Here is a 23,036-nt window from a genome sequence, read left to right as displayed (position 1 = left end):
ACCCTGAGCTCTTTTGCTCAAGGCTAGCTAGCACTCTTCCTAGCACTCTACTGCTTTGAGCCACAAAGCAACCATGTCAGTTTTTCTGGTTAATTGGAGAGAAGAGTCCCATGGGCTTTCCCACCAGGGCTGGCTTCAAACTGATCCTCAGATCTCAGCTTCCTGAGTAAGATTACAGGCGTGAGCTGCCAGCACCCAACTCCGTGTGTGTGTGTGTGTGTGTGTGTGTGTATACATGTGCATGCCAGCCCTGGTCCTGAGCTTTAGTGCTCAAGGCTGGCGGTCTACCACTTGAGCCATAACTTCTGGCTTTTTGGTGGTTAACTGGACATAAGTCTCACGGACTTTGCCTGCTGTGTTGGCTTAGAACCTCAGTCCTCAGATCTCATCCTACTGAGTACCTAGGATTACAGGCTTGAGCTGCCTGAGCTGCCGGCAGCCTTTAAATGTTAGCTGAGCACCCGTGGCTCACGCCTGTAATCCTAACTACTCTGGAGGCTGATATCTGAGGATCACAGTTCGAAGCCAGCCCAGGTAGGAAAGTCCATGGGACTTTTTTATTTCCCATAAACTACTCAGGAAAAAACCAAAAGTGGTGCAGTGGCTCAAGTGGTAGAGCACTAGCCTTGAGCACAAAGAAGCTCAGGAACAGGGCCCAGGCCTTGAAGTCAAGCCCTGTGGCCGGCAGAGTGTGTGTGTGTGTATGTGTAATGCTTGAGGATGCACGTCATTTTGGCTGCTGTGCTAGGCCCCTTAGGACACTTATTTAAAATCATTTTAACTTACTTTATTGTATGATAAAGGTGATAATGAACCGAGGGATGACAGCGGCGTAAGTCACGTCGCGCGCACACTTCTGTGTAGGGCCGTCTCCTCCCTTCTCTTGGTGAAAGGAACCGGTGCCTACTTCGTATTTCCTCGGACCCACGTCCCAGCTCCGCCCTTCAGGAAGCGAGGGTCATAGAGACGCCCCGCCTAGCGCGGCCTCCCGGCGCAGCCATAGAGTCGCCCAGGGGCCGGCTAGAGCGTCGCCCGCCCGGCCAGCCGGCCGGCTTCTTCCTCCGGAGTCCTCCTCCTCCTCCTTCTCCTCAACATGGCGCAGTCGATTAACATCACGGAGCTGAACCTTCCGCAGTTAGAAATGCTCAAGAATCAACTGGACCAGGTGGGGACGGGCTCCAGCGGCTCCTTTCCGCCCCTCCCGCCCACGTGTGCCCCCACCATCATTCCCAGTTTGGGGGGGGGCTTCCTTTCCTAGGTGGAACCCTCATTGGGTCACCGGACCCGCCCCCCTCGACGTGCTTCTCTGCCACAGCCACCCCCAGCCCGCACCCGACCGTCTTTCCCCTCTCTGTAGGAGGTGGAGTTCTTGTCCACGTCCATTGCCCAGCTCAAGGTGGTGCAGACCAAGTATGTGGAAGCCAAGGACTGCCTGAACGTGCTGAACAAGAGCAACGAGGGTATGGCGGGGAGGGCCGCCGGGGGTGGGGTGGGGGCGAGCCTGCCTTCGCTCTCCCCTCTTGCTAACCCAGTTCCCAGAGGCGTCTAGTCGTTAGGTCGCGTGTACCGCCTCGCGAGCCCGCTCCGTGCATGCAGCCCGCCGAGAGATGCAGTGTGGGGGGCTTTCTTTTCTGCTCCTGTCTCCCGACCCACCCCATTTCTGTTCCTTGCATACTATCTGTAATTGCGGGCGAAATGCCTTGTTGGAACTCCTTTTAATATCTTCACACGGGAGCGGCCAGCCTTCCCCAAGTGTTTGCCTTCATTACTTTCACAGGGAAAGAATTACTCGTTCCACTGACGAGTTCTGTATCCTTTCCACAGGAACTGCTACCGCGCCTTCCCTCTCAAAAAGAGAGTTGATTACCCTAGCGTCCCCCTTCTCCCTGATTTATTATTACTATTATTATTATTATTACTATTACTATTTTGCCAGTCCTGGGGCTTGGACTCAGGGCCTGAGCCGCTGTCCCTGGTTTCTTTCAGCTCAAGGCTAGCACTCTACCTCTTGAGCCACAGCGCCACTTCTGGCGGTTTTCTATATATGTGTGGTGCTGAGGAATCGAACCTAGGGCTTGGTGCATGGTATAGGCAAGCACTCTACCACTAAGCCACATTCCCAGCCCCATTACTACTATTATTAAGATATGTCTAGCTCAGGCAGCCTTGAACAGATGATCTTCCTCCTGTCTTAGCCTCTCATGTGTCTCAGCCTCTCATTAGAGGCATAGACCGTGAGTTCACATCTAACTCTCCCCCTCCTCCATGATTTCGAGAACACTTTTATAATCCACACTTTATCTAACCTTGGACCAATATCCATCTCATACCTCCAGAGTATCAAAGGTTATGAAGAATTAAAGTGTGATATTTCTCTTTGTTGTAAACCTATTATGGAGTTGAGGCGGGTGGTTCACACTTCTGATGATGTACAAGATAAAAACAGTAGAAAATAGAAGCATATGAAAACTGGGAAGTTGGCTGTTTTCACTCTTCAATTTAGCTTAATTATGCCTCATTCCTAAACTACTTGCACTAAAAAATCTGGATTGTGCCCCACTCTTGAATGTCTTACTTAAAATTGAGCAGATTATGACAATAGGGTGTCTGAAATCTTATTTGAGAAGTGATAGGCTAAAAGAAATACAGGAATAGCAGTGTGGTGGGGAATGGTTTAAATAATGACCTTTAAAATGTTGTGGTTGGAGAGAGGCTTTTAAAAACAAATCACGTATATTGTTCTAGAGTAGAAAAACATTATTGTTCACGTATATTGTTCTAGAGTGGAAAAACATTGTTTCTGGTCTTTCTAAAAGGCCTAATGGGGAAAGTTATCGAAACTGCTTGAAAGATGAGAATTATATCAGGACAAGAATGTTCCTCCATATATCACTTTCTGAATAAGGAACCAGCTTCTCTGTCTCTCTCCTTATGAAGTTATAGGTAGTTCAAAGACTTTCATATTCAGTTCTCATGGTGTGTAGCTTTTTAGGAAAGTAAGGTTTTAAGAGGTCTGTCAGGTTAACAAACAGGGAATCATGGATCACCCTGGGCTAGTTTTTCCCTTAATCCTTGCTTCTCAGATGTATGTCCCCGGGAAGTTACATGATGTGGAGCATGTGCTCATCGATGTGGGAACTGGCTACTATGTGGAGAAGGTGAGCGGGAGGAAGCATGTGGATATCCCCCTGAACAGGGAAGGAGGGCTTTAGGGAACAGTCACAGTATAACTTGGTCTCCTTTCATCACCGTCTTACAGACAGCTGAAGATGCTAAGGACTTCTTCAAGAGGAAAATAGACTTTCTCACCAAGCAGATGGAGAAAATCCAGCCAGCTTTGCAGGAGAAGCATGCCATGAAACAGGGTAAGTAAGCTCTATTTGGGGCACCTCTTTCTACCTTAAAGAAAGAATTGCAGGGCCAGGCACTGGTGGCTCACACGTGTAATCCTAGCTACTCAGGAGGATCTCTGTTCAAATCCAGTCGGGGCAGGAAAGTCTGTGAGACTTATCTCCAATTAACCACCAGAAACCAGAAGTGGCGCTGTGGCTCAAGTGGTAGAGAGCTAGCCTTAAGCTGAAGAGCAGAGGGACAGCGCCTAGGCCCAGAGTTCTCAAGCCCCATGGACACACACACATCACACACAGAGTTCAAGGACAGTACCCAGGCCCTGAGTTCAAGTCCTACAACTGACCAAAAAAAAAAAAAAAGGATTGGAGTGTGAATCTAGGTGTCTCTTTGCTGGATTAAAACTATACTCTTTCTTTGGTGTCTTCATATTATTCTCTAAATGATTCCTGCCTACTATTCGTAGATCTGAGTTGGATGTTTAGAGAAAGAAAATCAAGTCTGTACTTTTGTAAAATGCTATTTATGGAGTAGGTATTGGATAGAGATGAAATGCACATAAACGATTACAGGAACTAAGAAAACTAAGATGAGGGCCTGGGAATATGGCCTAGTGGCAACAATGCTTGCTTCTTATACATGAAGCCCTGAGTTCGATTCCCCAGTACCACATATATGGAAAAGGGTCAGAAGTTGAGCCACAGTGCCCACTTAATGGCCTTTTCTGTTTTATGTGGTGCTGAGGAATGGAACCCAGGGCTTCATGAATGCTAGGCGAGCATGCTACCACTAAGCCACATTCCCAGCCTGACAAAAGGGATTTTTTTTAAACTTTCTTCTATTGGCAGTTGAACCCAGGGAGTCTCCTGCTTGCTGTACGGTTGATCGACACTCTCAGCCTGGACAATATTTTCCACAGTAAAATTTTCTGATTATGACAAATAGTGGTGGAGGTTTTTTTTGTTTGTTTTTGCCAGTCCTGGGCCTTGGACTCAGGGCCTAAGCACTGCCCTTGGCTTCTTTTTGCTCAGGGCTAGCACTCTACCACTTGAGCCACAGCGCCACTTCTGGTTTTTTCTACATATGTGGTGCTGAGGAATCGAACCCAGGGCTTCATGTATATGAGGTTAAGCACTCTAGCCACTAGGCCATATTCCCAGCCCAATAGTGTTTATTTTTATATCTCAGTGGATAGCATGTTGACTGTTACATTGTAAGTAAATTTGTGTTGGTTGTATGCACGGTGAATAGCTTTTTTGTCACTTTAACCCTAGGTTCTCCCCTTCAGTTCCTGACCAGAGCTTGACTGTTGCTTTTTTCCCCCCACAGCTGTCATGGAAATGATGAGCCAGAAGATTCAGCAGCTCACGGCCCTGGGGGCAGCTCAGGCCACTGCCAAGGCCTGAGAGTGTGCAGGAGAAATGGGGCGGATGGAGTCGCCCTTGGAGGGGCCAGGGACTGCGGGGGCCTGGCCTTGTGGTGTCCGGGGCAGGGAAGGGTCCATGTTGAACGATAATAAATGTGCCCTCTGGGCAGAGTGTGTACTTTCCTTACTTTAATCCTGGGACTGGGGCCGCGGAAGGGGAGTGGCGGACCGGGGCCGGCCCCCTGAGCGGAGCCGGGCGGCTGAGCGGGGAGCAAGGCACGCTCCGCCTCGGCTGGTTGCCTTGGGAACCGCAGGCAAGCGGAAGTGGGGCCTGGCGGGCGCTTCCCCTTCCGGGTCCAAGTTCGTTCCGGCCTCCGGAGGCGCATGAGCCGCCGCTTCCTGCTTCTGCTGTCCGGGTCCCTCCAGGCCCGCTGCCGCATGCTTAGCCCGGACCCCATCCTTCCCCCTAAAAGGCCTCGCAGCGGCCTCATGGCGCAGCCCCGGATTGGGACGCACAACGGCACCTTCCACTGCGACGAGGCGCTGGCGTGCGCGCTGCTCCGCCTCCTGCCGGACTACGAGGTGAACTGCAGGGACCGCGCGCCACGGGGCCGGAGCGCGTCCCCGACGGGGGTCCCCGGCCCCTCCCCGCCCGCATTCCCCACGGGGGCCCCTGACCCCTCCCTGCCGGCAGCCCCTCACCTCCTGTGTCCCCCTACAGGATGCAGAGATTGTGCGGACCCGGGATCCTGAGAAACTGGCTTCATGTGATATCGTTGTGGATGTGGGTGGCGAGTACGACCCACAGAGACACCGCTATGACCATCACCAGAGGTGGGTTTCCCCATACCTTTGAAGTCAGACCCCAGGGTTGGGCTTGTGGCCGCAACTAACCCTCTGGTATATCTCCTTAATGCACGACCTCTGCTGGCTTCCAGTTACTCAGCAACCCTTGAATGGGAATCCATTCCTCCTTCCTTGCTGCCCCAATCCAGACTTCATTTACTCTCTTCCACTTTGAAACTCTTGTTCACAATAGTCCATTCTCCACAGTACCACTGCAGTCCTTTTCCCTCACATCAAATCCTCACCCCTCAGGGAACAGTCCCACCCATGCCTCCTCAAAGAAATGGAGCTTTCTTTGCACTCATTTCCCCAATTTCCCATCTTCAGAAACCTTCAGCTTCTCCCAATTCTGGAAAAAAATGGTTGTGTGTGTGTGGTGTGTTTTTTTTTTCTGCTGAAGGTTAGCTCTTTTCCAGTGGTGACTTTCTCTCCTTTGGGATTTCACATTACAATTCTGTCACTATCACCCGTTTTTCCTTTGCTACAGCCTAAAACTACTCAAACCTCTTCCATCTTGAAAACAAAGAAAATACTGAGTTAAAATATTTTGTTACACTAATCCACTATGCTGTTAAAATTAGTTATCAGCCAGGTGCTGATGGCTCATGCCTATAATCCTAGCTACTCAAAAGGCTGAGATCTGAGGATCGAGATTTGAAGCCAGCCCAGGCAGCAAAGTCCATGAGACTTACCACCAATAAACTACTCAGAAAAAGCCAGAAGTGGCACTGTAGCTCAGGTGCTAGAGCTCTCCTTAAGCAAAAGAATCTCACTGCCTGGGGATATGGCCTAGTGGCAAGAGTGCTTGCCTCATATACATGAAGCCCTAGGTTCGATTCCCCAGCACCACATCTATAGAAAACGGCCAGAAATGGCACTGTGGCTCAAGTGGCAGAGTGCTAGCCTTGAGCAAAAAGAAGCCAGGGACAGTGCCCAGGTCCTGAGTTCAAGCCCCAAGACCAGAAAAAATAAAAATAGTATTATCCCTTGAGAAGTTGTAAAAACATTTTAAAGTCCTATTTCTCTTTTTTCTCCTTTGTTTGTATATATAATACTTTTGTGCTTGTTCGGGCTAGTGCTCTACCAGTTGAGCTGGATGGAGTTCCACTTCCACATATTTTGTTTGGTTTTTGGTTTTTTTGCCAGGCCTGGGGCTTGGGACTCAGGGCCTGAGCACTGTCCCTGAGCTTCTTTTTATTCAGGGTTAGCCACTCTGCCATTTGAGCCAAAGCACCATTTCCGGCTTTTTCTTTTTATGTGGTGCTGAGGAATGGAACCCAGGGCTTCGTGCATGCAAGGCAAGCACTCTACCTCTAAACCACATTCCCAGCCCTCACTTCCACATGTTTTGATGGTTAATTAGAGACAAAGAGTTGCAAGGATTATCTTGCCGGTCCAGCTTTAAACCCTGATCCTCACATCTCAGACTCTGGTAGCTAGAATTACAGGCGTGAACTCCCAGCAGGAAGAAATTCTTTTGGGACTTACAACCTAGTCTCTCCCCCTTACATCTCAGCTGCTCTCTGAAGAATGGCTGACTCCAGTGTCTCCTCTCCTTCTCTTCCCTGCTGCCCTCTCCTAGTGTCCTCCTGGAACTGCTCAATGAGACAGGACAAGACCAGGGAGCTGGCACAACTTCCTTTAACCAGCCCTTTGTGGCATTTGACATTATTGACTACTTCCTCTTTTCAAATTGTTTTGATTGTAAGCACCTTAAGACATTGTACCATGTTTGATACATAGAAGAACTTAAAGTGAACACCTATGAACCAGTCTCTTAATCTAAGACCTAGAACATTATCTTTACATCTGTACCTATGTGTTTATTCCTTATCCCAACCTCCACACTCCCTTAAGGTAAGCAGTACTCTTAAGTTCTGTCTTCTATACTGGTTCACTCTTTATCCAGTTTCGCAAGTCTATTTCCATCAACAATACATTCAACTTACATTTTTTAACTTTGTTTAGGGATTATTGTGTCATTTATTTTTATACCTTGTGAATAGTTTATATTCTATATCCAGTATTTAATAATAAAAAGCCACTGGACAAAAATGAGCCCCGTCGGCTAGGAATGTGGCTTAGTGGTAGAGTGCTTGCCTAGCATGCATGAAGCCCTGGGTTCAATTCCTCAGTACCACATAAATAGAAAAGGCTGCAAATGGCACTGTGGCTTAAGTGGTAGAGTGCTAGCCTTGAGCAAAAAAAGCTCAGGGACAGTGCTCCTGGTTCTGAATTCAAACCCCAGGACGGCGAAAAAAAAAGTGCTGTAGGTGATTCCGAGATGACCGGTAGTCAGGAATCACAGCTGAGTTGGCTGGAGGTGTAGCTCAGTGGCACACTATGTGCTTAGTATGCACAAGGCTCTGGGTTTGAGCCTCAATACCCAAAACATAAATGTAATTCTTTTTTTATTTTTAATTGGTTTTTTTTTTTTTTTGGCCAGTCCTGGGGCTTGGACTCAAGGCCTGGGCACTGTCCCTGGCTTCTTTTTGCTCAAGGCTAGCACTCTGCCACTTGAGCCACAGAGCCACCTCTGGCCATTTTCTGTATATGTGGTGCTGGGGAATCGAACCCAGGGCCTCATGTATAGGAGGCAAGCACTCTTGCCACTAGGCCATATCCCCCGCTAAATGTAATTCTTGTATTAGAAGTTGTGACCGAAGTCTGTACTTCCCTAACACCTACCCCACTACTATTTACATTCCTGCCTTTCTTACCTGGAACGTTACAGTAGATCTTGAATTTGTTCTCCATGTTAGCTAGTACAGCACTAACCTGTGCTTACCTACATAAAGTCTCCAAAGGGCCATCTACAGATAAGTCCACAGTGGCATGCAAGGCCCTCCAGGGCATGGTACCTTCCTGCCGTTCCACCTTTATCTTTTTTTTTTTTTTTTGGCCAGTCCTAGGCGGTGAACTCAGGGCCTGAGCACTGTCCCTGGCTTCTTTTTTGCTCAAGGCTAGCACTGCCACTTGAGCCACAGTGCCCCTTCTGGCCATTTTCTGTATATGTGGTGCTGAGGAATTGAACCCAGGGCCTCATGTGTACGAAGCAAGCACTCTTGCCACTAGGCCATATTCCCAGCCCCTCCACCTTTATCTTTTGCCACTTAACCCCCCACTGAGGTGGCCTTACAGTTCCATGAGGGGACTGCTCTAGGCTAGACATGCTCCTGCTGGAATGCCTTTTCTCATCCCTTATCTGTCTAGTGAATACCCATTATATTTTTCAGGATTGACCTGAAAACATTTCCCTGAATCCTTTCCTTCATCACCTACCTCCTCTCCCTTACTATAACCTAGCTAGAGTAGAGTCAGCTCTCCCTATCTGTGGGTTCCTCATCTATGGGCTCAACCAACAATGGATTAAAAAAATATAGCATGATTAGTTTTATAAGAGTATTTTATTGTGATATTTATGTATATGTGCCCATCTTGGGACTTGAATTCATGGCCTGGGTGCTGTCCCTGAGTTTTTTTTGTTCAAGGCTAGTGCTGTGCCTCTTCAGTTACACCTTCACTTCTGACTTTCTGGTGGATAATTGGAGATCTCAGCCATCTGAGTGGCTAGGATTATAGGCATGAGCCACTGGCACCCGGTTACTTTTTAATTTAAACTACATCTGTATTAACCGTGTCCCGATTATAAGTAATCTAGAGATGATTTAAAGCATAGTGGAAGGACATACAGAATATAAGAGACCTTAAGCATTTGTAGATTTTGGTTTCCATAGGGGGTTTCGGACCCAATCCCCCCAGGTAGTGACTGTCTGTGTAGTTGCTTGGTTGGTGTGTTTGTCTACCTCCAGCAGATGAATCTGAAAGGAAAGGTCAGGATCTTAGCTCTTTGCCCTTAGTGTATTAAACATAAAACCTAGAAGGTGGTCAGAATTGAGTGCTAGCTGTTGTTGACGTAGTGTCCCCCTCCACCGGCCACCCGTGTCTGCGCTGTGCCCTCACACTCACTGGGTTAGCTAGGGCCAGCTCCTTCACCTCAGCCCCAACTCCCTGTGCTCCTCAGGACTTTCACAGAGACCATGAGCTCCCTGTGCCCTGGGAAGCCGTGGCAGACCAAGCTGAGCAGTGCGGGACTCATCTATCTGCACTTCGGGCACAAGCTGCTGGCCAAGTTGCTGGGCACTAGTGAAGAGGACAGCATGGTGGGCACCCTCTATGACAAGGTGGGGACTGAGGACAGAGATGCCCCCATGTGCATCTCCCCCAGCGCTATACTAGGCACTGGGTAGGGATTCCTGGCCCACATGGGACCCGGTGGTCACCCTCCTGTCAGGCTCCTATCACAGCACTATGATCTCTTCCCATCTGCATCCTGGGTGGGTGTGAGGAATGGATGACTTAACACATGGATAAGGTGTTTTGTTTCAGAGATGGGGTCTGGTGTCGTTGGCCAGGCTGGACTTAAACTCCTTAGCTGAACTACAGGTGTGAACCTCTATACCGTTCTCAGGAAGGGCTTTGAAAATCACAAAATCAGAATTTCACATTGTATGGCAGCTTTTCCTCACATACATAAAACAAATGCTTGAGCCAAGCATTGGTGGCACATACCTATAATTTTAGCTACTCAGGAGGTTGAGATCTGAGGATTATGGTTCAAAGCCAGCCCCAGCAGGAAAGTCCGTAAGACTCTTATCTCCAATAAAAGCCAGTAGAGCTATGGCTCAAATGTTAGAGCATTAGCTTTGAGCAAAAAAGCTCAGGGACAGTGCCCAGGCCGAGTTCAAGCATAGGACTGGGACGAGGGGGAGATTGCTCAGTACCTTTGAGTGGAGAAGGCAGCTGGTTTTTAGAAGCACAAGGGTTAGGTCTGGCTTCCCTGGAGGAAGAGGGGAGCCTAGGGCATCATAGTAATTCACTGGTGGGAAGGGACTTCTGATAAAAACATCTCCAGGTTCCACCAGTGTCTCCTGCAAGCAGCTTCTGGATGTTGGGAGTCAGGGCTGGTGGCTTTGGTGCATCTGGGTCAAAATAGGTGTCTACCTATTTGACCTTCCTACAAAGTTCATACATCAAACCTCAAATTCACTCAGTCCCCATCACCATCCCTCCAAAGAAAATCCCTCACTTAGTTGTTTTATGGGTAGGCAGTTGACTCCAGTTCTGACTTAGCTCCCCAGCTTCTGCTTTCATGACAGCATCAGTGGGCAGTGGAGTAACTGGGCACTGGTGGCTCATGTCTGTAATCTAGCTAGTCAAGAGGCTTAGGTCTGAAGATTGTGGGTCAAAGCCAAGCCTAGGCAGGAAAGACCATGAGGTTCTTCCCACCCCATCCCCCCAGTCCTGAGGCTTGAAGTCAGGGCCTGGGTCCCTGAGCTTCTTTTGCTCAGAGCTATTGCTATCACTACCACCTGAGCCACAGCACCACTTCTAGCTTTTTGTGAGTAGTTTATTGGAGATAAGAGTCTCATGGACTTTCCTGCCTGGGCTGGCTTTGAAGCATAGCATCCTAAATTTCACAATTCTCCCTCTCATCCAGTTGCCCCAAGATCTCAAGTTGAGCGTATGAACATGGTATAGCATAGATGGATTTACACAAATGGTAGGTTTCCCTCAATAGCACTTTCCCTGCTGTTATTTTAGATGTATGAGAACTTCATAGAGGAGGTGGATGCAGTGGACAATGGAATCTCCCAGTGGGCAGAGGGGGAGCCCCGATATGCTCTGACCACTACTCTGAGTGCCCGGGTGGCTCGGCTTAATCCCACATGGAACCAGCCCAACCAGGACACTGAGGTACGGAGAGAGCCCCTGGCAAAGAACCCTGAGGTACATAAGATCCTCATGGCCAGCACCAAGGTTCTGATTCCCAGCCTTCTCAGGCAGGCTTCAAGCGCGCAATGGACCTGGTTCAAGAGGAGTTTTTACAGAGACTAGATTTCTACCGGCACAGCTGGCTGCCGGCCCGAGCCTTGGTGGAAGAGGCCCTGGCCCAGCGATTCCAGGTATCGTCTTGAGAGGATGCACTGTGGCTCTAGGATGTGTGACTACTGGTAGGCAGCCTCTTCTTCCCAAACCTAGCCATGCCCTACTTCCTTTTCAGGTAGACCCAAGTGGGGAGATAGTGGAACTGGCGAAAGGCGGATGCCCCTGGAAAGAACATCTGTTCCACTTGGAATCTGGGCTCTCCCCCCCAGTGGCTATCACCTTTGTTATCTACACTGACCAGAATGGACAGTGGCGAATCCAGTGTGTGCCCAAGGAGCCCCACTCTTTCCAAAGCCGGTAAGTAAAGCCCCAGGAGCCCCTGTGCACCCCTTTGTGGTGTTTTATCTGCTCTCCTTTGAGCTCCTCAGGCCTCCATTTGCTCCCAGTTCCTTCTTTCTGCTCACTATAGGCTGCCCCTGCCAGAGCCATGGCGTGGTCTCCGGGACGAGGCCCTGGACCAAGTGAGTGGGATCCCCGGATGCATCTTCGTCCATGCCAGTGGCTTCATTGGTGGTCATCACACTCGAGAGGGTGCCCTGAGCATGGCCCGGGCCACCCTGACCCAGCGCACAGCAACTGTGCCTCCTGACAATCCTCCAAGCCAATAAAACATCCCTCTCTTACGGGCCTGGTCCTCATCCCGTTATTGCCCTCCACCACCTGTGCCTGGTTGTAGGAACAAGAAAACATGTTACAGATGAGGTCTTCTATTTGCATTACAAGTTACAAGTAGCTAAGAAGACAGAACGGGATCTTAACTTCTCAGAGTCCATGCCTTTTTTTCCTCACTATACCTAATCCAACTCCTTGGCAAAGAGCATCAAGTGGAAGACAAACGTTTATTAGAGATGCGGGTGAGGGGAGTACGGCTGAGCAGATGGCCCTTGAAGAGAGTCCCAAGGGGCACAGGTGGGGGATGTCTCTGTAAAGAGTGACACCTCATGAACACAGCCTCCACCTCCAGCTGGTGGCTCTTGGGTCCGGCCAAACGCTGGGCTAAAGCGTGGAAACTGGGCATTGACAAAGTACAGAGGGATGTGGGCAATCCGGCCTGTGGACCAGCACTGCAGGGAGGAGAGAGAAAGTATCAGAGCCTGGGCCCCAAGACAGGCTCATGGAAGAGCTGCATGGCAGCCAAGGCCCCGGGCTCCTCGAGCCCAGCAGCCAGCCGTACTCACCACACTGAGCAGGGCCCCTTTGCTGAAGGAAGGATGGAAGGTGATGAGCTGGGCCTGGGCTCCTGGCTCCCCCTGGATAATGCCGCTAGGGCAAGAAGAGGAATGGGTAAGAGAAAGGAGGTGCCATGTGGTTTTGTGCGGGAAGGTGCTGAGGGCAGGACCCACACTTACCAGGGAAGTAGCTCAAACACAGGGCTGTTTCGGGTACGGAAAAGGAGGATGACTGGCTTCCCATCCTGCACCCGGGGGTTACCTGTAAGAAATGGGCCTTGGGTGGGGGAGGGGACCACAGCTAGCCATGGCACACTCCATCATGGGGAAGGTAACAGTGGCCTAAGAAAGCCCTTCATCTCCCCTTACCTTTCATGAGCACAGCCAAACGCTCCCCACTTGGGTCCCACACCATGGAGTGGGCCTCTCCTCCAAGCCTGTGGGCAAGGACAGGGGGTCAGGGTGCTGGGGTGAGGCCCCTCCCGCCATTCCAGCACACTCAACTCACCTCTCCTCACCATCTGGGGTCTGTATTGTTGTCTCAGACAAATCTGCCACAATTGTTGCTGACTTTGCACCTCCAACATACCCCTTCCCCTCACCTGAGGACAAGGACATGCTCTTGGTACAGGAAAGCATTCTCCCTTCCTCTCCCCTGCCAGCTCACCACAGCTCTCAATACCTCCAAGTCTCAGCTTCTTTTTGTGTGCGCCAGCACTCAAGGCTGATGTTCTACAACTTGAGCCACAGCTTTTTCCCCCCTCCATTGGATATTATAGAGTCTCATATATGTTCCTGTTTAGGTTAGCTGTGAACTGTGGTCCTCAGATCTCAGCCTTTGACCTTCTGAGTAGCTAAGATTACAGGCATGAGGCACCAGGTCCAGCTTCTCAGCTTGTGCTTTCCTTTATTGCTGAGTAGCACCCTCCAGGTTACTGCCTCCCTCTGGCCTGCATTTGAAGTAATGCCCTAACTCACCACAACGCTCTGGGAATGACAGGGAGTAAATCAATGGTTCCCCTAATACAGTGAACAGCAGTCGGCTTCCATCGGGGCTCCAGCAGCCAGTCTAGGGTAAGGAAGCAGAGAGCAGAGGAAGGGCAGACAATAAACACTGAGGAGGGACAAGAAGTAAAGGAGGAGTCAGGTGTAGGGGTCAGAGGCTCATGAGAATTGCCTCCCCAGCTTCTGGGATCACAGTCCCCTACCTGACAGCGCCCTGACAATGTAGGCCATCTCTCACAAGTCCACATCTGGGCCTCCCAGACTCTGAGTCAAAGATAGGCAAATGACAGATCAGGGCCTCCAGGCTCCAAAACCGTTCAGCCTCCCAGCCCTCCCCACATCAGACCCCAGGAGAAAGTGCCTTTCTCTCAGTCCTTGCCCTCCCGGTACCCTTCTCCCACTCACCGAAAGACAGGTGAAGGAGTGGTGGCTAAGACTTTGCTGCCGTCTGGGGACCAGAGCAGGTTGGTAACCCCACCCCCTCGAAACCATGGGAGGGGGACACAGATCTCTGTCGAAATATCCCATACCTAGAGGAGAGAACAGGAGAGGGAGACAAGAAACTCAAGCACCCTATCAGCTCACATGAGCTGCTGCCTTTTTTTTTTTTTTTGGCCAGTCCTGGGCCTTGGACTCAGGGCCTGAGCACTGTCCCTGGCTTCTTCCCGCTCAAGGCTAGCAGATGCCACTTGAGCCACAACGCCGCTTCTGGCCGTTTTCTGTATATGTGGTGCTGGGGAATCGAACCTAGGGCCTCGTGTATCCGAGGCAGGCACTCTTGCCACTAGGCTATATCCCCAGCCCTGCCTTCTTTAATGTATGAAAAAAGAGAAGGGAGAAGGCTTCTGTTTACAGTGATAGCAGGTGGTTTTGGAGCTAAGGAGGCTGTGTGGGCGAGGTGCTTCCCCTGTCAAGTTGAAGAATGGACAATGACCCCCCACACACACCTCCCCTGGGATCATTTCCAACATTGGAAGAAGGCTCATCTTGAGAGCTAGAGATCAACTCACCAGGATAGCAGCATCCACGGGGGAAGCGGAGAGCAGTCTACCCCCACTGGGTGCCCAGGCCAAGCTGGTGACGGGTGTGTGCCCGGGATGAGACAACACTTGGGCACAGCCAGAAGAGGGCCTACCAAGGGGAAATGGAGGAGGAGTCAAGACAGCAAGAAAGGCCCCGCCATTCCTTGTCCTTGCCTCTGCTAGAACCTCCCACTCCTAGTGGCCCCTTGGAGCTCACAGCCAAGTTGGGGAAAAGGCATAGGGATTACAGATGTTAAAGATGGGGGAAAAAGTGAAGGAAGGATATTACGACTGGAAAGTCGACAGAGAACGAGTCCACAGAGAAGGAAGGGGAAGTCTAGTAGCTCCTGACAGTGTCCCGAGAAAGAGCTGCCCTGGCAAGTGTCATGCTCCACCCATGATCCTGGGCCACCTATGATACGACCACAAGGCTTCCACTTCCTCTTCTCCAGGTTTCCTACCATTCCCTACATGGGCTCTGAAACCCCTTTCCTTGTCAGCATATCTCCCACCTGCTTACCATAAAGGTGTTAGGCATAGCAAACATGAGGCCCTGAGTTCAAACCCAAGTAATGCCAAAAACAATAAAGAGAAGCATAAAGATTCTATATGTGCTCTGTATAATGTAAGTTAAAAGAAGAAGAAGAAGAAGAAGAAGAAGAGGAGGGCTGGGAATGTGGCCTAGTGGTAGAGTGCTTGCCTAGCATGCATGAAGCCCTGGGTTCAATTCTTCAGTACCACATAAACAGAAAAAGCCAGAAGTGGTGCTGTGGCTCAAGTGATAGAGTCCTAGCCTTGAGCAAAAAAAAAGCTCAGGGACAGTGCCCAAGCCCTGGCCAAAAAAAGATTCTGGCCTCTGTCACTAGGCTGTGCCATATTCAGCCTTGTATTACCAGAGCCAGGTACCTGGCCCAGCAGGTACAGGCTCCACCTGAAAGTATGCCATCCTCTTCCCTTGCCACCTCACCATATAACCAGTATTGGTTCCAATAAGGTAGCTCATGCCTGTAATCTAGCTGCTTAAGAGGCTGAGATCTGAGGATCAAGGTTCAAAGCCAGCCAGCTCAGGCAGGAAAATCCATGAGACACCAAAAAACAGCTGGAAGTGGAGCTGTGACTCAAATGTTACAGAGTTATTAGCCTTGAGCAAAATAGCTCAGGGACAGCACCTAGGCCCTGAGTTCAAACCCCAGGACTGGCACCAAAATAAAAGGGGGCTTGGAAGTAGTTGAAATGATAGAACACCTATGTAGCAAGTACAATGGCCCCAAATTCAAGCCACAGTAATCTGGAGTATGATCTAGGGGTGAAAAAGGTTTACACCTCTTAAAAAATAAATATATTAGAAAATATCTGGGAAGTTTATACCATTATATATTCTAACCAACTGTGTATAACCTCCAATTTTCTTTGCTCATACTGGATATAATTAAACTTACTGGTTTTAATAATTCTATCATCCTGAATAGAAAAGAAATATTCTCATATATTTCCATTTAGTTCTTTGGTCTAATTGTAGTTTATTTTGTATATAAAGTGTAAAGCCACTATTTCCACATCTGTAATCCCAGCACTTGGGAGGATGAGGCTGGATGGTCAAAAGTTCAAAGCCATCCTAGACTACACAGTGAAACCAGGCCTAAAAGATAAACAACAACAACAAACAAATCTAGGCACGTCAGTTTATGATTATAATCCTGAGATCTAAGAATCATGGCTCAAAGCCATGTCCTGGGAGAAGAATCATTAAGACTTACCCTCCAGAGGCTGAGAATATGGCCTAGTGGTAAAAGTGCTCGCCTCGTATACATGAAGCCCTGGGTTCGATTCCTCAGCACCACATATATAGACAAAAAGCCAGAAGTGGTGCTGTGGCTCAAGTGGCAGAGTGCCAACCTTGAGCAAAAGAAGCTGTGTGAGGTCAATATAGAGTTCAAACCTCAGTATTGGTACCAAAAAGAAGAAAAGGTGGGTACTCGTGGTGGGTCACACTTGTAATCCTAGCTACTCAGGAGGCTGAGGTCTCAGGATTGTGGTTCAAAGCCAGCCCAGGCAGGAAAGTCTGTGAGACTCTTATCTCCAATTAACCACAAAAAGCCAAAAATAGAGCTATGGCTCAAGTGGTAGGATACCAGCTTCTTTTTTTCTTTTTTTTTTTTTTTTGGCCAGTCCTGGTGCTTGAACTCAGGGCCCGAGCAGTATCCTTGGCTTCTTTTTGCTCAAGGCTAGCACTCTACCACTTGAGCCACAGCACCACTTCTGGCTTTTTCTGTTTATGTGGTGCTGAGGAATCAAACTCAGGACTTCATATATGCCAAGCAAGCACTCTACCACTTAGCCACATTCCCAGTTCCATGTTCTGGTCTTGTTTTTATTTATTCCCTTCCCCTTTCCTTTAAGTATGACAGTGCTCTGGGAGAGACCATCTTTGGTTCCATCACCACAGGCTTTTCCAACCAGGGTTTAGGGGTATCAGAATATTGCAGAACAGAGGATAAAGTAAAGATTAGGTCTAGAAAGAGGACACATGGATCAAAGATTCCATGATATAGTCTCCCCAGAAGTCCCTAGTTCCACCTTTTAAATTAGAGCATCTCAGTTTCCTTTTCTGACCTTAGGTCCGCTTCTCCTATAGCCCTGGGAAATGCTGAGAGGACCAAGAACAACTCCCACACTCACAACCCACCACCTCTGGTGTGGCACACCCTCAGGCCAAGTTGAGACAAGCTGCCAGGACTCACCGAGTAGACAGAGAGGTGGGGTCCAGGGTCCAGATGAGAATACAGCTCTGGCAGGCCACAGCCAAGACAGAGGCACTGAGGGGCTTCCAGGCAAGAGCTGCCACATTGCGCTGCAGCCGGTGCTTCAAGGAAGGGACAATCGTGCTAAGGAGAAGTCAAAGCAGGGACACTAAGACTGAAAGACCCAAGTACAATCAAGACAAAAGCACAGAGAAGACAGCTAATCTAGGGGCCAAGGATGTAGCTCAGTGGTAGTGTGTTTGCCTAGTACATACAAGGCCCCAGATTTGATCCCTAGCACAGGAGGAAGAGAAGGAAGTGGGGGGGGGGAGGCAGGAAGGAAAGGAGGGAGGCAAGGCGGAAGGGGGTGGGAAAAGAAGCAGGTTGATCCATCGAGGCCTCAGGGATACATGGGATATTACAGGACAAAACAATAAGCTAGGTCTAGAGAGAAAGCACTTCTGGTTATATATTTCCCTTGATCCCAGTCCTGGAAAGGGTCCCAGGGCTAGCCTCAGGGACAGAACTGCAGGATGTCCTCAGGACCAATGCTGGAGGGGAGGGGAGGTGGACAGGTCCAGCCCAAGCTACCACACACACCCACACACCTGTTAGCATTATACACACGGATGGAGTCATCAAGCAGGGCTATAGCAAACTTGTTGGTGTGAGGGTGCCAGGCAAACACTCTCAGGCAGCAGCTGGACCTGGGCAGGGCAGGAGTGGGCAGAATCAGCAACTGCGCTCCCATTCACCGGTCTAGCAGCTCAGATACCCCTTCCATGTGAGGATGGCTCTCCTCTACTTTTATTTTTTGAGGGTGTGGTGGGGAGGAGGAGTAGGCGGGGGATGAGGAGTAAAGATGTGGTGGGCAGAGTAGTTTCTGCCTTGCCTTCCCTCTCCCCAAACGAAGTACCAAACACTTCATCCACACAGGTCCCGAACTTGTGCACTCACCAATTTGTAACTTGGGCAAATTCAGCAATCAGATCTTCACTCCGGAGCTAGGAGAACACAGACCATAGAAGACACACTGGACAATGAGCTCATGTGCCTGTCCCCAACTACTACTATCATCCCACCCAGTCCTGACCGGGCAGGGAAGGGGAGTGGCGCCCTCCCAGGGAAGGGCTAGGAGGAAGCCCAACTTACAGACAGATGGGGGAACAGGGAGCCGTGGAGCGAGGAGGCCCATCGACAAAGGGCCAGGGCCCAGCTGGAGGCCGTCTTCACCCACTCAAACACTGTGGGATTAAGCAAACAGCCCTGACTGAACCATTCACAGGGCCCTGGCTGGGCACCCTTGGCGGTGAGGACAAGAACACCCAAAGTCCTGTTCAACAAAGGATCTAGACACCACTGGGTTATTTGGGTAGGTAAAAGAGAGTAATGATTGAGCTAAAGGAAAAGAGAGTGAGCAACATGGAGGGGAGACACCAATCACAAAACTGGGAAAGGTGGGAGCACTCACCCTCTTCTTCTGAGCTTGCAATTTCATTCAGCACCCCAAAGAGGCCCACATCACGCCTAGTAAGGAGGGGAAACTTAGACTAATCTGATTCTCATAGTTTTCTCTTTCACTCATTCAATAAATACATCTTAAAAACACATGACAGGGCTGGGAATGTAACTTAGTGGTAGACTTGCTTGCCTAGCATGCATGAGGCCCTGGGCTGGATTCTCAGCACCACATATACAGAAAAAGCCGGAAGTGGCGCTGTGGCTCAAGTGGTAGAGTGCTAGCCTTGAGCAAAAAGAAGCCAGGAACAGTGCTCAGGCCCTAAGTTCAATCCCCAGGACTGGCAAAAAATAAAATAAAAATAAAACATGACAGCTGGGCACCAGTGGCTCGCACCTGTAATCCTAGCTATTCAGGAGGCTGAGATGTGAGGATCATAGTTCAAAGCCAGCCTGGGGAGAAAAGTTCGTGAGACTCATCTCCAATGAACTACTAAGAAAAAGCTGGAAGTGGCACTGTGGTTCAAGTGGTAGAGTGCTAGCCTTGAGCACAAAGAGGCTCAGGGTTAGTGCCCAAGGCCTGAGTTCAAGCCCCAGGACTGAGGGGGTGGCACCTATCTGTTAACCCAGCTATTCTAGAGGCAGAGACAGGAGGGTTTCTAGTTTGAGGATAGCCCCAACAAAATCAGTGAGACCCTGAATTACAAGCAAAATAAAGCCAGGTGATGGTGGCTCATACCTGTAATCCTGGCTACTCAAGAGGCCAAGATCTGAAGATGGTGGTTCAAAGCCAGCCTAGGCAGAAAGGTCTAAGAAATTCTTATCTACAGTTAACCCGCAAAAAGTTGGAAGTACTGGGCTGGGGATATGGCCTAGTGGCAAGAGTGCTTGCCTCCTATACATGAGGCCCTGGGTTCAATTCCCCAGCACCACATATACAGAAAATGGCCAGAAGTGGCACTGTGGCTCAAGTGGCAGAGTGCTAGCCTTGAGCAAAAAGAAGCCAGGGACAGTGCTCAGGCCCTGAGTCCAAGGCCCAGGACTGGCCAAAAAAAAAAAAAAAGTTGGAAGTACAAGCGTGCCTCAACTGGTAGAGTGCCACCTTTATGTGAAAAATCTAGGCAAAAAAATACCACCTAAAGCAAAAATAACTGGAGGTGAGGTGAAGTGAGGCTTAAGCTATAGAACATTTGCTTGGCAGGCTCAAAACCCTGGGTTCAAACTTCAGTACTGAAAACAATATGTTTCTGGATGAGAAATATTACCATTTCTTAACATGAAAAAAAACAGGGAAGAGGCAAATATGGAGAGTAAAATTAAGAGACTAGATTTGAACAGGCTATATGTAATTTGTGGAGTATCACACCAGGGGTATTTGGCAAAGTAGTGTACACCCAGGTCTGGTGCACACAATGGAAGTCCATCCCCAGGAACATCAATATTTAAGGGAAAGGGAGCCAATGTTTAAGGGAAAGGCTAAGAGGCAGCAGCCAGAGGAGGAGGCAGAAAATAGCCTGGGAATTAATAGCTCAGTGAATTGATGTTCAACTTCACTCCCATAAAGGGGCATGCAAATAAACTGTACTGTAATCTAAATACCAAGGATTGATAACACAACTATTGGGAATCAGATAATACATGTACGATTTTCTTTCTTTCTTTTCTGGTACGAGGGCTTGAACTCAGGGTTTTGAGCTCTTGCTTGGCCTGCTAGCTCATGGCTGGTGCTCTAACATTTGAATGGTAGAGCTTTTTGCTGGTTAATTGGAAATGGAATCTCTCTGACTTTTGTGTCTGGGCTGACTTTGAAACACAATCCTCCAGGTCTCAGTCTCCTGAGGAGCTAGGATTACAGGACTGAGCCAGGGTACAATTATGTACAATTTTGATGGAAAACAGTAGGTAAAAATCCACAAAATAACAAATGAAAAGAATGCTTGAACCCACCAACTTGATTTCCAAGAGTATTTCCTACAGAGGACAATGGTAGTAATAATGATGAGGAAGAAATCTAACCAGTGAAGGAATTAAATGCCAGGTCCTGTTCTCTAAGTGCTTAGCATCTGTTAACTCATTTAATTATCACTACAATTTTATAAGAGAGGGTCATTTTACAGATGAAGAATCTGAAGCATATAGTATTAAGTAACTTGCCCAAAGCCAAACAACAAAATGGTACAACCAGAAACTGAACCTAGGCAAATATGGCTCCAAACCTACATGTGCAAAATGAATGACCTATGTATATAATAATCAATACAGATTCTTTTTTTTTTGTTTTTTTTTTTTTGTTTTTTGGCCAGTCCTGGGCCTTGGACTCAGGGCCTGAGCACTGTCCCTGGCTTCCTTTTGCTCAAGGCTAGCACTCCGCCACTTGAGCCACAGCGCCGCTTCTGGCCGTTTTCTGTATATGTGGTGCTGGGGAATCGAACCTAGGGCCTCATGTATCCGAGGCAGGCACTCTTGCCACTAGGCTATATCCCCAGCCCCTCAATACAGATTCTTAACCTTGCTAAGCTTCAAAAATCTCAGAAGTAGGGGCTGGGGATATAGCCTAGTGGCAAGAGTGCCTGCCTCGGATACATGAGGCCCTAGGTTCGGTTCCCCAGCACCACATATACAGAAAATGGCCAGAAGCGGCGCTGTGGCTCAAGTGGCGGAGTGCTAGCCTTGAGCAAAAAAGGAAGCCAGGGACAGTGCTCAGGCCCTGAGTCCAAGGCCCAGGACTGGCCAAAAAAAAAAAAAAAAAAAAAATCTCAGAAGTAATGATATGAAGTGGGCACAAGGGAGCAGGTTCACATAATCAAACCAGAAAGCAAGTTACCTCATTAGCAATGAAACAGAACATGTGTTTCTAGGCCTTGAATTCAATACTAAGGACTGATAATTTGATATGCTTTGTGATACATAGCAGTTACAGAAACAGAGCATGAATAAAGTAACCAAAGAGCAGCTCAAGGCAGAAGAGAATTTCTCCAGGATCTGTAGACCATAGCTCAAGAAACCCTCTGTTATGTATCCCTCACCAAATGCTGATGCACCTCTTCCACACTTGCTCGCGGTGATGGATGAATGCATTTCTTGTCCCATGGTCCAGCCTTCCAGGGGTCTTTAATGGATCCTTGGTCAGGTGTAGGACAGGAAGATTGATCCACTGTAAAAGTGAGGTGGTGTGACAGTGAGTCCTTTTCTTTCCTATATCTTTGCTAAACTCCCTTCCATCTCCAGCCCCTGCCTGGGCAAAGCATAAGAGTTTCCAGAAATCTATTTTGCATTTCCACAAAAATTGTGAGAAACAAGTCTTGGCTTCCTTATCTGCAAAACTCCCAAGTTTTCCACAGGATTCATTTTAGAAAACACTTAACTCAAAGCCTCCCTCTTAAATAATAACAAACAATAAATGTCCTGTCCAGGAACTCTGCTGCTGATCAATCAGACCCTTGCCTTTCCAGCCGTCCCAGACACGGTCGCCAACTTGTAGTAGCTTAGTACTCACACGTCCTAGTTTATTTTCTGTACGGTCGCCTCACTAACCATTGGCATCCCTCATAAGCCAATACCAGCCATAAAATACACGTCTGCACTTCTAATCTCCCGCCCCGCGGGCCTGGCCCCACGGCCCGGTCCCACTTCCCCCTGGACCCGCCCCCGCGCCCCGGCAACCTGGCCCCGGAAGTCGGGAGGCGGGCTCTCGTAGCTACTGCCGGTCACCAATTCGTTATTGTGCTCGTATAAGGTGACTTGACCCCTAGGCGGCGGCGGGGGAAATAACCCCAGGGAGCACATCTTGCCAGCCCGGAGGAGAGCCGTCTGGAGCCGACCAGCTCCCGAATGATGACCGCACTCCTCCGGTTCTCAGTTCCCGGGCTAGATTCGTATGCGGACGGGTAGCCGCACGGGACAAATGACGACGCGAAGCTCAACGGAAGTATCAAAGAGAGTAAGCGGCAGAAAAGCTGTGCGCGCACGGCCCCGGGACAGGCTTCCGGGACTTCCTCGAGCGCCTCCTGGCGGACGGAGGGGCGCAGCGCGCACCCGACTACAGGCCCAACCTTTGATGAAGGGCCAGAGCAAGTTTTGTTTTGTTGATGCTTCCTGTGGTACTACTACTTTCCCCAGCTCTGAATCTCCA

The 23,036-nt window shown here is 49.2% G+C and overlaps 3 protein-coding genes across 4 annotated transcripts; 2 read left to right on the top strand and 1 right to left on the bottom strand.

Moving 5' to 3' along the window:
* Positions 1-1,039: 1,039 nt before the first annotated feature.
* Pfdn5 (prefoldin subunit 5) lies at positions 1,040-4,880 on the top strand. Its single transcript, XM_048363493.1, has 6 exons — positions 1,040-1,165; positions 1,358-1,460; positions 1,778-1,809; positions 3,084-3,158; positions 3,260-3,365; positions 4,678-4,880. The coding sequence occupies exons 1-6, from the start codon at positions 1,094-1,096 to the stop codon at positions 4,752-4,754; spliced, it is 465 nt and encodes a 154-aa protein (XP_048219450.1). The 5' UTR covers positions 1,040-1,093; the 3' UTR covers positions 4,755-4,880.
* A 171-nt stretch (positions 4,881-5,051) lies between these two features.
* On the top strand, positions 5,052-12,132 carry Myg1 (MYG1 exonuclease). Its single transcript, XM_048363462.1, has 7 exons — positions 5,052-5,296; positions 5,436-5,548; positions 9,585-9,744; positions 11,165-11,317; positions 11,404-11,526; positions 11,625-11,806; positions 11,919-12,132. The coding sequence occupies exons 1-7, from the start codon at positions 5,099-5,101 to the stop codon at positions 12,115-12,117; spliced, it is 1,128 nt and encodes a 375-aa protein (XP_048219419.1). The 5' UTR covers positions 5,052-5,098; the 3' UTR covers positions 12,118-12,132.
* Positions 12,133-12,329: 197 nt separating this feature from the next.
* On the bottom strand, positions 12,330-22,824 carry Aaas (aladin WD repeat nucleoporin). 2 transcript variants are annotated; one of them, XM_048363443.1, is made up of 16 exons: positions 22,568-22,824; positions 21,931-22,058; positions 18,918-18,973; positions 18,599-18,690; positions 18,404-18,450; positions 18,055-18,153; positions 17,447-17,590; positions 14,694-14,814; positions 14,089-14,213; positions 13,887-13,947; positions 13,657-13,747; positions 13,187-13,280; positions 13,048-13,115; positions 12,859-12,940; positions 12,688-12,772; positions 12,330-12,573 (listed from the first exon to the last, which is right to left on the bottom strand). In XM_048363443.1, the coding sequence occupies exons 1-16, from the start codon at positions 22,688-22,690 to the stop codon at positions 12,352-12,354; spliced, it is 1,638 nt and encodes a 545-aa protein (XP_048219400.1). In that variant the 5' UTR covers positions 22,691-22,824; the 3' UTR covers positions 12,330-12,351. The 2 variants fall into 2 exon arrangements, with proteins under 2 accessions (XP_048219400.1, XP_048219408.1); XM_048363451.1 differs by having other exon boundaries at positions 21,957-22,058; positions 22,568-22,704.
* Positions 22,825-23,036: the final 212 nt, after the last annotated feature.

This window comes from Perognathus longimembris, chromosome 1, assembly GCF_023159225.1.
Source record: "Perognathus longimembris pacificus isolate PPM17 chromosome 1, ASM2315922v1, whole genome shotgun sequence".
In the NCBI taxonomy this organism is placed as follows: Eukaryota; Metazoa; Chordata; class Mammalia; order Rodentia; family Heteromyidae; genus Perognathus; species Perognathus longimembris.
This window is presented reverse-complemented; position numbering and strand designations above follow the sequence as displayed.

Excerpts from the sequence above, each read along its gene's own strand:
- Pfdn5 (XM_048363493.1), top strand. The coding sequence starts at position 1,094 with ATGGCGCAGTCGATTAACATCACGGAGCTGAACCTTCCGCAGTTAGAA. Across the intron at positions 1,166-1,357 it reads TCAAGAATCAACTGGACCAG|GAGGTGGAGTTCTTGTCCAC; the intron begins GTGGGGACGGGC and ends CCCTCTCTGTAG. Across the intron at positions 1,810-3,083 it reads TCGTTCCACTGACGAGTTCT|ATGTATGTCCCCGGGAAGTT; the intron begins GTATCCTTTCCA and ends CTTGCTTCTCAG.
- Aaas (XM_048363443.1), bottom strand. The coding sequence starts at position 22,690 with ATGTGCTCCCTGGGGTTATTTCCCCCGCCGCCGCCTAGGGGTCAAGTC. Across the intron at positions 13,948-14,088 it reads ACTCCTTCACCTGTCTTTCG|AGTCTGGGAGGCCCAGATGT; the intron begins GTGAGTGGGAGA and ends TCTTTGACTCAG. Across the intron at positions 12,941-13,047 it reads TTTGGCTGTGCTCATGAAAG|GTAACCCCCGGGTGCAGGAT; the intron begins GTAAGGGGAGAT and ends CATTTCTTACAG.
- Myg1 (XM_048363462.1), top strand. The coding sequence starts at position 5,099 with ATGAGCCGCCGCTTCCTGCTTCTGCTGTCCGGGTCCCTCCAGGCCCGC. Across the intron at positions 11,318-11,403 it reads AGCCCAACCAGGACACTGAG|GCAGGCTTCAAGCGCGCAAT; the intron begins GTACGGAGAGAG and ends CAGCCTTCTCAG. Across the intron at positions 11,807-11,918 it reads CCCCACTCTTTCCAAAGCCG|GCTGCCCCTGCCAGAGCCAT; the intron begins GTAAGTAAAGCC and ends TGCTCACTATAG.